Source organism: Paecilomyces variotii, assembly GCF_004022145.1.
Source record: "Paecilomyces variotii strain CBS 101075 chromosome Unknown C8Q69scaffold_4, whole genome shotgun sequence".
Taxonomy (NCBI): Eukaryota; Fungi; Ascomycota; class Eurotiomycetes; order Eurotiales; family Thermoascaceae; genus Paecilomyces; species Paecilomyces variotii.
The window spans coordinates 388355-402202 of NW_021167143.1; the positions used below are offsets into that span (position 1 = coordinate 388355).

The 13848-nt window shown below is 46.4% G+C and overlaps 8 protein-coding genes across 8 annotated transcripts; 2 read left to right on the top strand and 6 right to left on the bottom strand.

The window, feature by feature from the left end:
* Positions 1–157: 157 nt before the first annotated feature.
* C8Q69DRAFT_228254 (hypothetical protein) lies at positions 158–1233 on the bottom strand. Its single transcript, XM_028626365.1, has one exon. It carries the CDS (start codon positions 1063–1065, stop codon positions 253–255), a length of 813 nt encoding a protein of 270 aa, XP_028485665.1. The 5' UTR covers positions 1066–1233; the 3' UTR covers positions 158–252.
* C8Q69DRAFT_228256 (hypothetical protein) lies at positions 1234–2558 on the bottom strand. Its single transcript, XM_028626366.1, has one exon. The coding sequence runs from the start codon at positions 2470–2472 to the stop codon at positions 1402–1404; it is 1071 nt and encodes a 356-aa protein (XP_028485666.1). The 5' UTR covers positions 2473–2558; the 3' UTR covers positions 1234–1401.
* A 127-nt stretch (positions 2559–2685) lies between these two features.
* On the bottom strand, positions 2686–4943 carry C8Q69DRAFT_463532 (hypothetical protein). Its single transcript, XM_028630379.1, has 5 exons — positions 4638–4943; positions 4302–4580; positions 3815–4255; positions 3531–3760; positions 2686–3471 (listed from the first exon to the last, which is right to left on the bottom strand). Exons 1-5 carry the CDS (start codon positions 4880–4882, stop codon positions 2900–2902), a joined length of 1767 nt encoding a protein of 588 aa, XP_028485667.1. The 5' UTR covers positions 4883–4943; the 3' UTR covers positions 2686–2899.
* Positions 4944–5278: 335 nt separating this feature from the next.
* On the bottom strand, positions 5279–6930 carry C8Q69DRAFT_491286 (putative vitamin H transporter; the record flags this gene model as incomplete). The annotated part of the gene is made up of 4 exons (XM_028632140.1): positions 5279–5448; positions 5498–5662; positions 5714–6220; positions 6270–6930. The coding sequence occupies 4 exons, from the start codon at positions 6928–6930 to the stop codon at positions 5279–5281; spliced, it is 1503 nt and encodes a 500-aa protein (XP_028485668.1).
* A 199-nt stretch (positions 6931–7129) lies between these two features.
* Positions 7130–8739, top strand: C8Q69DRAFT_463537 (ASST-domain-containing protein). Its single transcript, XM_028630380.1, has 2 exons — positions 7130–7799; positions 7869–8739. Exons 1-2 carry the CDS (start codon positions 7392–7394, stop codon positions 8556–8558), a joined length of 1098 nt encoding a protein of 365 aa, XP_028485669.1. The 5' UTR covers positions 7130–7391; the 3' UTR covers positions 8559–8739.
* A 696-nt stretch (positions 8740–9435) lies between these two features.
* On the top strand, positions 9436–10584 carry C8Q69DRAFT_443764 (hypothetical protein; the record flags this gene model as incomplete). Its single annotated transcript, XM_028628943.1, has 1 exon — positions 9436–10584. One exon carries the CDS (start codon positions 9436–9438, stop codon positions 10582–10584), a length of 1149 nt encoding a protein of 382 aa, XP_028485670.1.
* A 45-nt stretch (positions 10585–10629) lies between these two features.
* On the bottom strand, positions 10630–11582 carry C8Q69DRAFT_228295 (hypothetical protein). The gene is made up of 3 exons (XM_028626368.1): positions 11378–11582; positions 11259–11309; positions 10630–11172 (listed from the first exon to the last, which is right to left on the bottom strand). Exons 1-3 carry the CDS (start codon positions 11489–11491, stop codon positions 10675–10677), a joined length of 663 nt encoding a protein of 220 aa, XP_028485671.1. The 5' UTR covers positions 11492–11582; the 3' UTR covers positions 10630–10674.
* On the bottom strand, positions 11583–13054 carry C8Q69DRAFT_228294 (hypothetical protein). The gene is made up of 2 exons (XM_028626367.1): positions 12909–13054; positions 11583–12812 (listed from the first exon to the last, which is right to left on the bottom strand). The coding sequence occupies exon 2, from the start codon at positions 12725–12727 to the stop codon at positions 11675–11677; it is 1053 nt and encodes a 350-aa protein (XP_028485672.1). The 5' UTR covers positions 12728–12812; positions 12909–13054; the 3' UTR covers positions 11583–11674.
* Positions 13055–13848: the final 794 nt, after the last annotated feature.

Consider the following 13848-nt stretch of genomic DNA (forward strand, 5'->3'; position numbering starts at 1 on the left):
CCCCGTTAGGTACTTATGTCGCCGTGGAGTCGCGCAAAGCAACCTCCTTTATAGACTGAACGTTTAACAAAACATACACAGCGACAATACGCCTGAGAAAACCTTCCTTTCAAGATCAAGATCCTTCTAGGATGCAAATTATTAGAGAAGTCAGACGCTCTAATATCTCTTTAATATTTAAAATAGAGATCAATAGGGAAAATATATCTAATGGAACTCGTAAGTACGGGATGCTTTGTGCCTAACTACCGCTCATAATGCAGTATGCGCTTCACACAAAAATCCTTCCTTTTTGAGCCTATTATAGATCATGCCAAGAAGTAAGCTTCGGAACTCGCTTGAATCGCTCGAATAGGTGATCCTTGTTGGGAATGGGCGGCTCTGATCCTCATCCACGTCCTCAAAGTCAAATATATATATGCTGAACCAATCGAATAAGGCGATGTCCTTGCATTCCTCAGCGTAATTCTTGACTTGCCGGGATAATTTCAGCGCATTGTCTTCAAGAAGTGAACAATGCATTGTCCGTGACCCCTCCGCGATAACCGCGGCAGCACCGGCCAGGCCGGTAATTATGGGTTTCCAATCATCAAGTCGCAGGACTTTAATGCTTTTATACTCAAGAACGGCCACGGCGGTTTCCTTTCCTCCTCTTCGGCAATACCACTTAAGATCCATGCGAGCCTTCCCCTTCTGCGAAACCACCTCGGACTGGCAACGAAGCATCACTCCTGCTGAGAGTATGCCAGATAGAATAACATTAACAGGGTGGATAAGCTGTAATGCTGAAACTCGCAGAACGTCACTCTCCGTGTGAAGATAATGACTCGTCTCATGCTGTGACATCGGGCGTTGAAGGCGTTCGGGAATCGACGGCGTAGCCTGGAGGGCCTCTCTCGCGCTTTCCAAGAGAATAACGGGATCCTTCTCAGTGAGGACACGGATAGCATCCTTGATCTTCGTTGACGTCGCCTCCGATGTTATTTTATTGTAGTCTAGATCGTCGGAGTCAACGGGCGGCAGTGGCTTTGAGAAAGACTCGTAGATAGTCATGACCCGCTCCATGATCGATGTTGGACAAATTATATAGAGGACAGCAGCAAGGGGGGCTGGGGAGAGCAGGTTTGGAATTTATTCTGAAGACGTATAGAGATCTTAGTTTGCGCTTAGGTAGCGGTTTGCAAGGCAGAATGGGAGCATGAGAATATGAGATAGGAGAGAATGCAGTTTTCGGGGGATGTTTATTCTCCTCTGCTGCATTCATGTTGTAGATAATGCCAAAGTTGGCTAACACAGAAAGAAAGACCGCAGACGGCAGGAATAACCTCGTTGCTAACGATAAGGCAGGAACTTGTGGCAAAACAGCGACCTATTTGGTTCTGGACAGTGAGTTTAACTAATCTAATACAGACCCTCATCGTCCCGCTTCATGTTCCGTCTTTCGAAAATAAAATCTGAGAGCCACTGTGACTTCATATATGGTGTGACGGAGGATGCTGTATGCGCATATTCAGCCCGAAGCCAAGGCTGGTAATCCCAGTCAACCCAGTCGGAGAAGCTGTTTACCATCCTCCATACCTTATGCCAGCGAAGCAAAGGAGATATATAGGTCCCAGGTAATAGTTTCTGCTCTTCCTCAGGGATCCCAAGCCAGTGTCGAGATAATATATTAGTTCCAAAGTCCAAGAGGATGACCCTTTTGATTCTGTTTTCTTTGGAGTTAGGGTCCTGCTCCACCATCACATTTCTTGGGTGTAGGTCACTAAGCCGCACATCGCGGGTATAAATGGCGGACTCTCCATCGATAATTTGTTTGATAATTTGCTTCCGTTGCAGCTGAGAGAAATCCCGTGGTCGAAGCTCGCGCATTGAAAACCCAGAAATGTACTCAATCATAATGAGCCGAACTGTACGTGTCTTAGAGGATGGCTCATCCACGGGAAGTTCAAGAGAGTACGAGCCATAGTAAGCTGGTATCACCGTGCCTTGGAGGTCAGAGAGCCTAGCATATGAGGCTGCTTCGCGCGAATAATGGCACTTAACACAGAGGAAAGGGTCCGTGTCATCATCGCTGTGGTCAAAATAGAGAGGATCATATAGCTTGGCAACTGCTGTAGTGACGCCCTGAAGGGTTTTGGGACAATCAGGGCTGGTATTAAGAATGTTAACAGCAACAATTTGGGCACTGTGGTCTTCTCCCGCCCGGATTTCATGGGATACCTCGAAAGTGACCATAGAGTCGCCGTCTGAGCCACCCACAGGAGGGTGCAAAATGCAACGCTGAAGTGGGGGAACCGTTCGACGTTCAATGTCCGCTTCCTTTGTTAGGCTACAGGACTCTGTGATGGGCGCTGGGGCCGGTGGGTTCTGCGAGCGGACCGTAAAGCGATGGCCCTTGACATAGGGAACTGGAGGCGGTGGATTTGCCTCAAACGCAAAGTCTCCGTCTTGGATAGTATTTGAAATTAGCATTGTGGAATAGGCTGTTTTTAGTGATTCTTATTAGGATGCAACAGCAAAGTGGTAGATAGTGACGATTCAAGTAAGCCATCCCCTCAGCGGTTGGATTGGGACGTTCCTAATCGGGAGGTGCGGCTACTTAAGTACTAGAGCACGTGACCATATAGGTAAAGAAGCATAAATCTTAATTAAGGACTTGCCCTGACCATTATTTTTGAAGGCTTATTGTAATCCTAGAAAAACTATATATTGGTATCTGATTTCCCTTCAGATCTCTTTGAACAGGCTGCTTATAACAGGCGGCGACTCATCCTTTACCTACAAAAACCAGTCTTTTATGGCCTGCAGCCACAGCTCTTCATAGAAGGTGAGTGTGTCTCCTACAGTATTCCCGATCCGGAAAGAAGTTGATCTGAGTCCTTCCACTTGTATTCTGTGTCTAACTCCACTGGGGCCATGTACCATCACCCAGATCAAATAACTCCGATCCTATCAGATCAGGGTAGATGAAGCCAACATTGGATGCTAAAGGCGAGGCTTCTAGACCCGATAGCGCAATATAGTCCGGTCCGGGATTATCTACAAAATCATGACATACAGAACTGGTCTCTGAACGCAGCTTCTTAAACTGTGATAAAACAATATTTCCCAGCAAGTGAGCGGCATGACATGGCAAGCCAATTGAGCGAAGCCAAATAATGAGCTTCAAAACAAGACGATCTAGGCTATCGATATCGACATTCTCAACAAGAAGCTGCGCATCGTATTCGTGGACAAGACGGCACAACGTGAGTGCGGAAAATGTGACAACATGGTAAATATGGTCTGTGAGGTGGCGGGTACGGTCATCTGTTGTGTCGATAGCCAGATTGATGATAGTGCTTGCGTGATCAATCATCCCTAAGATAACTGATGCATCCATTGAGGACCGATTATACCTGGCAGATTGGTAGTAGGCGAGAAGGTGTGCAAAGTGGAAGCCCATTTGGAGAAACTGAGAACGAGGCTCGTCTACAATCTTGTTAGTACTCAAAAACAAAGCATTCACCATAGACTTTGGAGAAATTCACCAAAGAGACTTGCCCATTCCTTTCTCCAGTTTTTCAAAGCGAGCTCAGCTTCCGGGAGGTCCACTAGATGGCTTTGTGGACAACACTTCTTATATATGACCCAGTACAACTTAACTTCGGCCACCATTCTCGCTTCGTAGTTTGTGAGATTCCCATTTTCGAAAATGTATTGGCAGTGGTCAACATGCTGCTGATTGAGCATTGCTGGTCTGCGTGTACCAACACAGTATCTGTGGATTATAATGAGCATGCTTTATTCGAGAGGTGATAGAGGTGGGCCATACTGCAGATGAACAACACATAGATGATTCCAGAGGCACCATGCATCAACATTGGCGTTTTTTATATCCGAGATTGGGCTTGTTTTGGATATTTCTATGAAACAAGGACTCGCCAATCCCTGTTGAATCGCGTAGCCGCTCAAGAGCCAGCTATCAATGCTCAGAGGCAGCTGCCCAATGGTCGTAGACCAAAGACTCAAGATCAACGCAGCTTGAAAATATTCGATGGACTGTGGGACTTCTAGAAGAGCTCTTGAAATCAGACTTTTGGCTTCGCGAAATAAATGTGGTGCTAATTCATCCGCAAGAGCTTGTGTGGTATGCTGCACGGCGATTAATAAGATGCTGCAAAGCAGCAGCGGCGACTTTCTCACTTGAGATAAAAGTACCTCTGCTGTTAAATTATCGGGGAATCTGACCCATCGACCGTAATGAACTTGAAATCTAGTCACGTAAGCAAATATAAAGCCATGTTAGGATCCACACTCACAGCTTCAACAAGGAATGGGCGGTTGACAAGGTGACCAGTCCAGTTGAAATCACATCAGATAAAGAATCTAGCTGTGAGTCCGATTGCTCTGGGGATGCAACTCCAGCGTCAGTAGCAGCATCGCGAATTAGAATAACGGGTGCTGGATTAGGCTCAGATGGTGCCACCGGTTCTTCAGTTCGAGGCATAGTGGTGTAGGTCGAGGGACTTCCGCGGCCTTTGAACTGTGCGTCTAAACGATCTACCAAAGCCTCAACTGTCCTTTCAAGCCTCTCAAGTCTATGATAACTGTGTTAATCTATGCTCATTAGGTTCCAAAGAAGATTTAGGACATACCTTGCATCTGTGGATGAGTTCTTATTAGGATTTGAATTACTGTGCATAGTGTCACGCTCATTTTGGCTCTCAGATAGAGACCGAGACGAGCCATGCTCAAGAAACTCTTCTAGAGAGCAAGGAAGCGATAAAGTATGACAGCGTAGACAAGTATTTCCAGCTCCAACCCCGGCGTAACAACGCGTTTTGTTCCTGCGGCAGAGGCCACATGCTTTTGAAGCTCTTCCCGAGCGCAGAGGTGGCATTATAACAAGATCCTGATCCAATTTGTATTTGGCGGCCCAATGACAACTTCATAACCGAATGTCTGCAGAGTGAATGGAAATGGTCATCTCATTGGCGATGGACCGTAGATAAGAAATGGCGCAATACTTGATCACGTGGTGCTCTGCGAACGAAGGTCAAGTATGGAAATTCGAGCACTTGGTATGGAAAATTACTGAGTTTTTCTACTATCGAGTACTATTTATCTCTCCGTGGTAAGCTAAAGCATTGAGTAGCAATGCATTTCTTCAATGATTTCGTCTAGCAACAAATCAACATGAACCATTCTTATTACGAGTCATGAAGAATTACGATAAGCATTCACTCAAGTCTCAAGTTGATCTTTCGACTAGATTGTGAGTAGGTATCTATATCAACTATACGCCAGAGCGCGCTTCACAATATTCAGAAGATCTATTCTTCGCCTCCACACCAGCGTCTCCATCGTCGAACAAACGGTACAGCAATTTCCAGACCAGGATAACCACAGTGGCCGCAATAGCGCAAGAAGCAGCTACTGTCAAGCCGTACTTGTAACGAGGTGCATCTGTAGATATTATTCGAATGCTCTTTTTTTTACTCGGAATCGATCTTACCTTGCGTGCGAAATAGTTGATTTCCGGGGAAATTCGCCAGTTGGATACATATGACATACGCAGCCAAAGCAACTGGACGCTTGTAGTCTTGCATTTTGGAAGTAAGCCAGGCTGCGCTGATAGCCTGTGCACTTCCCATTCCCATTTGAGTCCAGACGACCCCACCTAAAGTGATCATCAGTATCTGATTTCCCTTTACTTTGTAAATAAACGAACCGTAGAGTACCCATTTCTCGACATTTTCTGGCGCTAGTGCAAGCCAGAGAAGACCAATGGCTCCCCACAAGTATCCAACAGCGATATGAAACCCACGCTCTTGGAGCCTGTCACTGCTAAATGCAAGAGACACGGACCAGATCAATGCACATATGCTTCCCACGGAGTTAAGACCATTTGCCTGAAGGGAAGTAAATCCTAGGGACTTGATAATTGAAGGCGCATAGGTATTCATCGGCGATATCATGACCATAGATAGTAATGCGGCCACAAGATGGCCATACAATCTCCAATCACTAAACGTATCCAAGATATGTGACGGTAAGACCGGCTTTCCGTATCTGAGTGCTTTCGTCGGATCATTATAGATTACCCGAGTAACGAGTATAGAAGCCTCCCGAGGGGTGAAAAGTGAACACGATTTGCCGAATAGAGATTTTGGTCGAGCCGCATTGTGGGGGAAATACAAGTAGGCGAAGATGCCCAAGACACAAGTCAAGACTCCCTCTACAAGTGATCAGAAGTGGACTGCAGTGCATTCAGGGACTCCGCATACCAATGAGAAAAAGCCATTGCCATCCACCCAATCCGCCTCTTCCACCAAATGCGAGTAGGCCAATCGATAAGGGGCCACCTAGCGCCCCAGCAAAGCTATTTGCAGCCCAGAAAATAGCATACCGAAATGCAAGTTCTTGGTTTGTATAGAATTTCGAAATATAAAGAGCAAAGCCCGGGATGTATCCCCCTTCGAGTGCTCCAATAAAGAAACGTGTTGCGCAGAGGCCTTTTGCATTCTTCATGAAAGCTTGTGACCATGTCACAGTACCCCAGAGAAACATGGTGATAGGGAGAAATCGTTCGGGTCCAATATATTTGCTTATCATGTTGAAAGGCAGTTCTGTGATGATAAAACCAATAGTAAACAGCGTCTGTGCCAGGTTGACTTCTGTGTTTCCGACGTTGATGTCTCTCCGCAGGCTGTCAGTCAGGGCGTTGCCGATGTTTGAACGGTCAAACTGTAGAAAGCAGAAGCAAAGCACGATGGGGGGCAGAATGAGAAAATCGACCTTCAATAAGGCCTTCCGAACCTCTTCTGGTTCAAAGTGAAGACCAGCATCATAGCCAGGAACTTCAACGGTTTCGTCCAGAGTGGTCTCATCCTTGAGTTTGTCAGCCCCATGTCGACTGAGAGAGCCTTTTTCGGCTGTAGTATCCATGATAATGTCTCAAAAATTGGAAAACAGCTCAAAGATCTATCAATAGTGAGTTCTTCGGGGATCAAATGGCCGAAGTGGGATTTTGATTCTAGACGATGCCCTTGGGTGATAGTAATAGTTTTATACATTTTCGACAACACGACATTACAAGGCGACTCATTAACACATTTAATCAACATCTTAGGATATTGAAGATACCATGAAAGCCAATATGACGTGCTTATCAGACTTATCTATCTCCAAGCTCGATGAAAGCCTGATAAAGGGGGCCTCCGCTGTCAAGCCGCCGGTATGCCGCGGTCCCGTAGGGATGCCGCCGGTTATCATTTATGAGCCGTATCACAGAATAAAAAATATAACATATGCTTATCTTCGCAATATTTTGAGTTATTGGCTCAACCATTCCAGTATCAACGTGAACTTCTTCCCTGTTCATCAACAGCACCCCGTCCGCTCTGGCAATGGAACAAAACACCCTCAAAAGACGAGGTGTCGGCTTGACTGGTGTAGACAAGCAACGTTCATTTGGAGGCTTCACCCTCTTCTGTCCTTTGACTAGTGACACAGCTCATCTCATTGACATTGATGGGAAGGAGGTGCACTCTTGGAAGCTCCCAGGCAGAATCGGCCGCCACGCCAGAATTCTACCGAATGGAAATCTTGCCGTCAACACCCTTCGCCCACCTCCCAAACAGACAACGGCGGATGGAGGGCCTTTTCCGTTCCCATTCTTCAATAAATATGGTGGAGGAGTGATGTCCGAGCTCGACTCGGAGGGAAATGTCGTTCGCCAATTCATTGATCCCTTAGGGCATCATGACCAATATCACTACGGCGATGGTCGAATTCTCTATACCTCCCTCGAAGCTCTATCCCCGGAAGATTCAGCCAAGGTCATCGGCGGAGTGCCAGGAAGTGAGATCGATGGGATCACTTACGCCGATACAATCAACGAAGTTGATGCAGATGGCAAACTCGTTTGGCAATGGAAAGTCTCCGAGCGATTGTCGAGGGACGAGTATCCCCTTCAAGCGCACTATACGCGCGAGCACTATCCTCTGATCAACTCTGTCCTGCCTTTGCGAGATGGAAAACACATTCTCGCCTCAATGCGATCAGTTTCAGCTGTCGTTATCATTGAAAGATCCACTGGGAACATTGTCTGGAAAGTTGGATCCGAAGTCCTGGCGCAGCAGCACAACGCTACAGAGATGGAGAACGGAAACATTCTCATCTTTGATAATGGTGCTTTTCGCAACGGTGAATCAATCACATATACTCGAGCAATTGAGGTTGATCGGGCGACCAAAAAGATCGTCTGGGAGTATCGCGATCGGTCACAGATGCTCTACTTTTTTACTCCATTCATGGGAAGTGCTCAGAGACTTGCTAATGGCAACACCCTTTTGTGTGAGAGTGCCTTCGGCCGTATCTTTGAAGTTACTGCGGATGGTTATATCTGCTGGGAGTATATCAACCCTCATTTTGCCCCTTACCCGGATGATGTGACCGCGAATATCTTCCCGGGAGATTCGAATGCCTTGTTTCGGGCATACCGGTATTCCTTGGAGGAGATTCCCTGGCTCAAGCAAAAGCTGGTCCGATCCAATGGGTCAAAGTTGATTTGATCAATGTAAGACTGAAAGTCTGGAGAAAATGTTGGAAAACAGCTGTGACGGAGAATCGCTGATAAACATTGCATGAAAATATAACAGTCCATTCCTCATATCCAGAGTCTCATAAAACTAGACTTCGACAGCCTTTACCAAATGAGCTTCATAGAGTTTCCATGAATGTACAGTATCCACATCAAAGAAGCATAAGGCTAAGATTGCAAACTGCATACATACCTAGTACGGAGTAGAAGTTGTCGGGGTCCGGTCGGGATCGGCGTTCCGTCTCGCCGTGATTCCAGTCTCTCAAGATTGGAATTGATTGCAGAGAGCTTCGAAGCACAGCCACCTTTGCTAAAATCTGCCGAATAGTCAACTATTTTTCATCCTATTTTGTGATGTTCTGTATACCGTCCTTAAGCACTAGAGCCAGGAATTGATGATAATACCCGGTCGTTGTATTAACAGCACATCTCGATTTCAGCCTGATAGTACACCGTCAAGGCAATGAGCGGCACGCGAAGGACTCACGTCAAGTCTCGCAATGGATGTGCGCAATGTAAAAAGCGAAGGATAAAGGTATGGAATTATTCCCGGGTGTTCCTTCGTTCACTATTAATCATTTTAGAGGCATTGCTTGTCTATGTTTAACAAGGCTGATGTATCTGCCTAGTGTGATGAAAGACCCCCATGCTGTGGTAATTGTAGCAGACGAGGGATTGAATGCGATTATGGAAATGTATTCAAAACTCATTTCTCAATTTCGGAAACAATACCGGCTTCTTCCAAGAGCGGGCGTCTAAAGATATCTTTCGAGATTGATAAGCTATCTTACCAAACACAGCAATCCACAAAAGAACAAGCGCTTACAGAAGCACGAACATCTCCCAACATGCACCAGATGTCTTCTATGAATGGATTGGATCGACCCTTTGGATCTGGCATCGAGCTAGTGTTCCCTGGATTAGCTCAACAAGATCAAGCACTTTTCCATCATTATATGACGGTCACTACACTGAGTATCACGACAGATCTCAAGAGGCTTGATCGGTGGCGAAGCTTCATCCCATCTGCTGCAAAAGAAGCAAAATACACATTGCATTCTTTACTGGGCTTCTCGGCTCTTCACCTTGCCCATATCAAACGACAAAGGCGACGTGAATATCTCGCAGTCGCTACATCCCATCAATGCCAAGCACTTGCAACATTCCGCTCCGAGGTTGAAACCATTACCCAGGAAAACGCTACGCCGGTTCTTGTGTTTTCATGTTTCCTGATACTCTACGAGTTGGGTTTAATGCACCCGAATCATCAAATCTGCGACGTTCAAGATCCCATCACCAGATTCGTCCAGTCTGTTATGTTGATCCATAACGCTGTAAATTCTTTGCGACAGGTACCCTGGTTGAAAGTCGGACCCGTCATGCACCTTTTGTTACGGTCTACTAGAGAGAATACACCTAGAGTTCCTCCGGAAGTATATCAAGCACTTGGCCAACTTGATATCCTTAACGAGACTACTACGGCGGACGAACATGAACGCCAGACCTACACTGATGCAATCCAGCACTTGAGGGACTGTTTCGAGGTTGTTAGTGTCTCTCCGGGAGAGTGGCTTCCTTCTCTGCGTTGGGCGAATCTGGTCTCGTCACAATACGTCGAAACGATTCGAGAAAAGCGACCGATGGCGCTTGTAATATTAGTACATTTCTGCCTATTGGTCCACCATTCGCCTGAACGATGGTGGATGAGAGGATGGAATGAAACTATTGTGAATGAAACAATGCAACTGCTGGACGAGCCGTGGAGACCGCATTTGCTCTGGGCAGTAGAGTCCATGAGTGATAAACCACTGTTGGAAAGCAGCGGCAAGGGGATCCCAAGTCACGAAAATATCTCCCCTACGGAACCAATGTTGAAACGAGCAGCGTCATTTATGCCAGGAGATGCACCAAGCATGCTTCCTCTGCGGTCAATACAAGACGCCCCTCTAGCTTTATTTCCGCGTACATACAGCCCTCAGTCCGTTCCTTACGTATGAGACATTGAAAGAATATGACATATGGACAGTAAATCAACTGTCTGACTGACATATGCCTCCTTTGGTGACCGACCAACCTGCCAAATATGTCTATCTGACCAAATACGCCGGCACACTGATTCCCAACCCCGAAAGGATCACAGGTCTATTGACCTTCTCGAAAGCCATCACAAGCGCATCAATCTCATCCAACAAGAAATAGATGCGCTTAAATGCAACCAACGAATTCGCCAAAGCCTCCATCTCCCTTCTCATATGGTCTTTTTTCTGTCGAGTGGATAACAACCAGGAGTCGGGCATCTGCAGAAAGATCTGCTTTAACTGCGCAACTCGCAGAACGCAGTGATCAAGCGTACTGATCAACCGCTGCATACCGGCTGGGTCAAGGCCGTACAGGCGACTAGAACGTTCAATGTACCCAAAGCTATGGATGATCATATGCGCGATGTCATAGATGCGTTCGAAGAGGGGAGGATGGCCATAGAATTTCGAGTATAGGTCACAGACGCGCCGGAGATGCATCGCGTCTTTGAGAAGGCGATCAACTTTCGGTGACAGAGGGACGGGTTTATGATTCATAGCGGTGAACTTTTGAATCCACATCACGGTCAAGTGTTAAAATAAGAAGTTGCTGTTGTCTAAACTCCGTGGGATTTCGGAAACAGTGCTCTTACTATGAGAAGGCATATATACATGGAACAGGCCAGGATAATAGAAGAGAAATACTGTCGAATTTATGATACGTCAGTTAATCTCCTCCATCCTTTGTTCAGAAACAAAAAACGGGCTTTACCTCCATTTCCCTCCTACTCGGCCACATCCTACCGACCGACAATGTGACCTGGCTATTCAAGAAGCCCAGGCAAAGTTGATCCACCACAAAGTGATAGTCTAGGAATCCAGCCATTGAAAAGACAATACCCTACGTCAATACAGAAATTAGACAACTATTCAATATACATGTAAATACAATCACAGACAATATGCCAGACAACACTGACCGGAAAGACTAAGTATATAACACCATGAAAAAAATATTTTTTCTTTAATGAATGAACGAATAATCACGAAGATACACCTTCACCCCATTTTATTGCATCCTATGACTCCCTCTATGCTCATCGCCCAGCGACGATACCAGAGAATCCTCATCTCCATTACCATGTCGCCTCGCAGTCGGGCTATCTATATCCGAAACGGGCGATATTATACTTGTCCCATCAGACGGGTCTCTAAAAGGTGATTGAGCGCCCTCGTCTCTCGAATCTCTCACTCCTCGCGTATCTTCGCTACCTTCCCACCCGTGAAGCGCAGCTAGATTTTCGATCGTCAGGATTGAATGACGCTCATCATTATACATCTGGCTTCGCTCGCGTGCAGATATAGTCGAATATCGAGGCGGCGGCGGCGGAGGAGGAGGAGGAGAAGGAACATTTGATGGTGGGAGTGGAGAATGCATGAGCGTTACCTCTGACGCTGTTGTGCTCTGAATAATAGGAGTAGAGATGTTGTGATGCTGGTAAGTCGGTGGAACAGATTCTCTGAACGCAGCATGAGACCACCCTACATCCATCTGTCCTCTATCTCCGTTATTTCCCGGTAGAAAAACCGGTCCTGCTTCGCGGCTCATTTCAGGACCAGGGGCAGCTCGGTTGTTCTTATTGGCTTTCGAGTTCCTCCTCCGCCGCCAGAGGAGAAAGGCAACGATTGCAATGATTATAGCAACGGATCCAACAACGACTGGTACAACGATAGCGATTGTTGTTTTCGTATTGGGATGTGGACTACTATCGCTAGGAGCCGTTTCAGATGGACTCGTCTCAGTCGTATACACAGGCGCAATGGTCGATGTAATTGTAGCAGCAGTAGGCGTCTCTAGTCCCACTGTGTTTGGTGAAGAGGTCACAGATGGTGGATCTGTCAAGGTGCCGACGAAGCTATAACTAGCGGTTTGTGGCAAGGAGGACAGTGAATTCAGCGATGCTGTGGGTGTGGTTACTGTAAAGTCCGGACCGAGTGATGTAGTAGAGCCAAGTGTTGGACTCCTGAAGCATGGGACTTTTTGAAATCCATCGCAGTTTGGTGCTTGCTCGGTGGTGCTGTCGGTTTCTCCGAAAGCTGGTGAACGGCCCTCGGAATCCATATTATGGGCTTTGATACTTAATCAGAACAAAGCGCAGTATGAGGCAGATCCTTAGAGAAATAATGTGAAGCAGTAGCTGCTAATTCTGTGATGTGTATGATGATCAGTCTTAATTCCGTTTTATTGTTGGCCACACCCCAAGATGTATCATCTCTCACAAAGAAAATAACCGAAAACCCACATAGTTCTTGTCATATATGTTGATTATATTGAGGCATTTCCGCAAGCATAGTTCTGTGTTGTTCGCAAAGGGCAGCAGAACGTTCAGGGCAAAATGGACACAGCACGAAGCGGGGGAGAGAGAGAGAGAGCGAAAAAATGAATTGGCATTATAATAGAGAACAAAGAGATCAGATCTTAGCGCCTATGAGGCGCAGCCAGGATTCACCCTCGTCGCGTTGGGATACAAAGCTGACAGGAGAGGTGTATGTCACCTCAGCCAATGAGCGAAAACGATCTACATGGTAGAGGCGCGCGCTCAGGATAACACTGCGGTCAGGAACTCGACTAATCGACAAGGATAAGTAGTCCAATATTTGAGATCGAGCCTGGTTCTAGTTACAGACCTTTGTACTTTTGTTTTCGACCTTTTAGAGAATATAGTAAATGGTAATGGAGAAATCGTGCGCAAACCACTGTGACTGTTACTCTGTAGTTGTCCTCATCACGAGGACGGTTGTGAACCGAGTGAGACGGTTTCAGGTCCAAATATAGAATCTTAGCGTATCGCTGAGCAGGCGCTTAGTTGCAGTCCGGGTCTACGAGATACGCAATGTTTTCCAGAGTTAGTTATAGATTACGACGACCATGTTTAAATAGTCATTCATCTTCTACTCAGCTGAGGAAAGTGGAACGATACCACACGGAAAGAGAGTGAATAAGGTATTTAAAGTATCTGTTGGAGCCTGTCTACGGGCTTCTCCTACGTCTTTCTAACTCCACCCACACAGATAAATAGGCTGAGCTTGTTGCTAGAGAATTCAAGCTCAGCGAGCTTCGCTCCAAGAATATCTGCTCGTAGACTAGGATGGGATCGAAAGCAACGAAGGATTTCTATCCAGAGGACGATCTCACGAGGCTCGGAGGCTGTGATGTTGGTCGGGAGTCACGTGTTGGGGGCC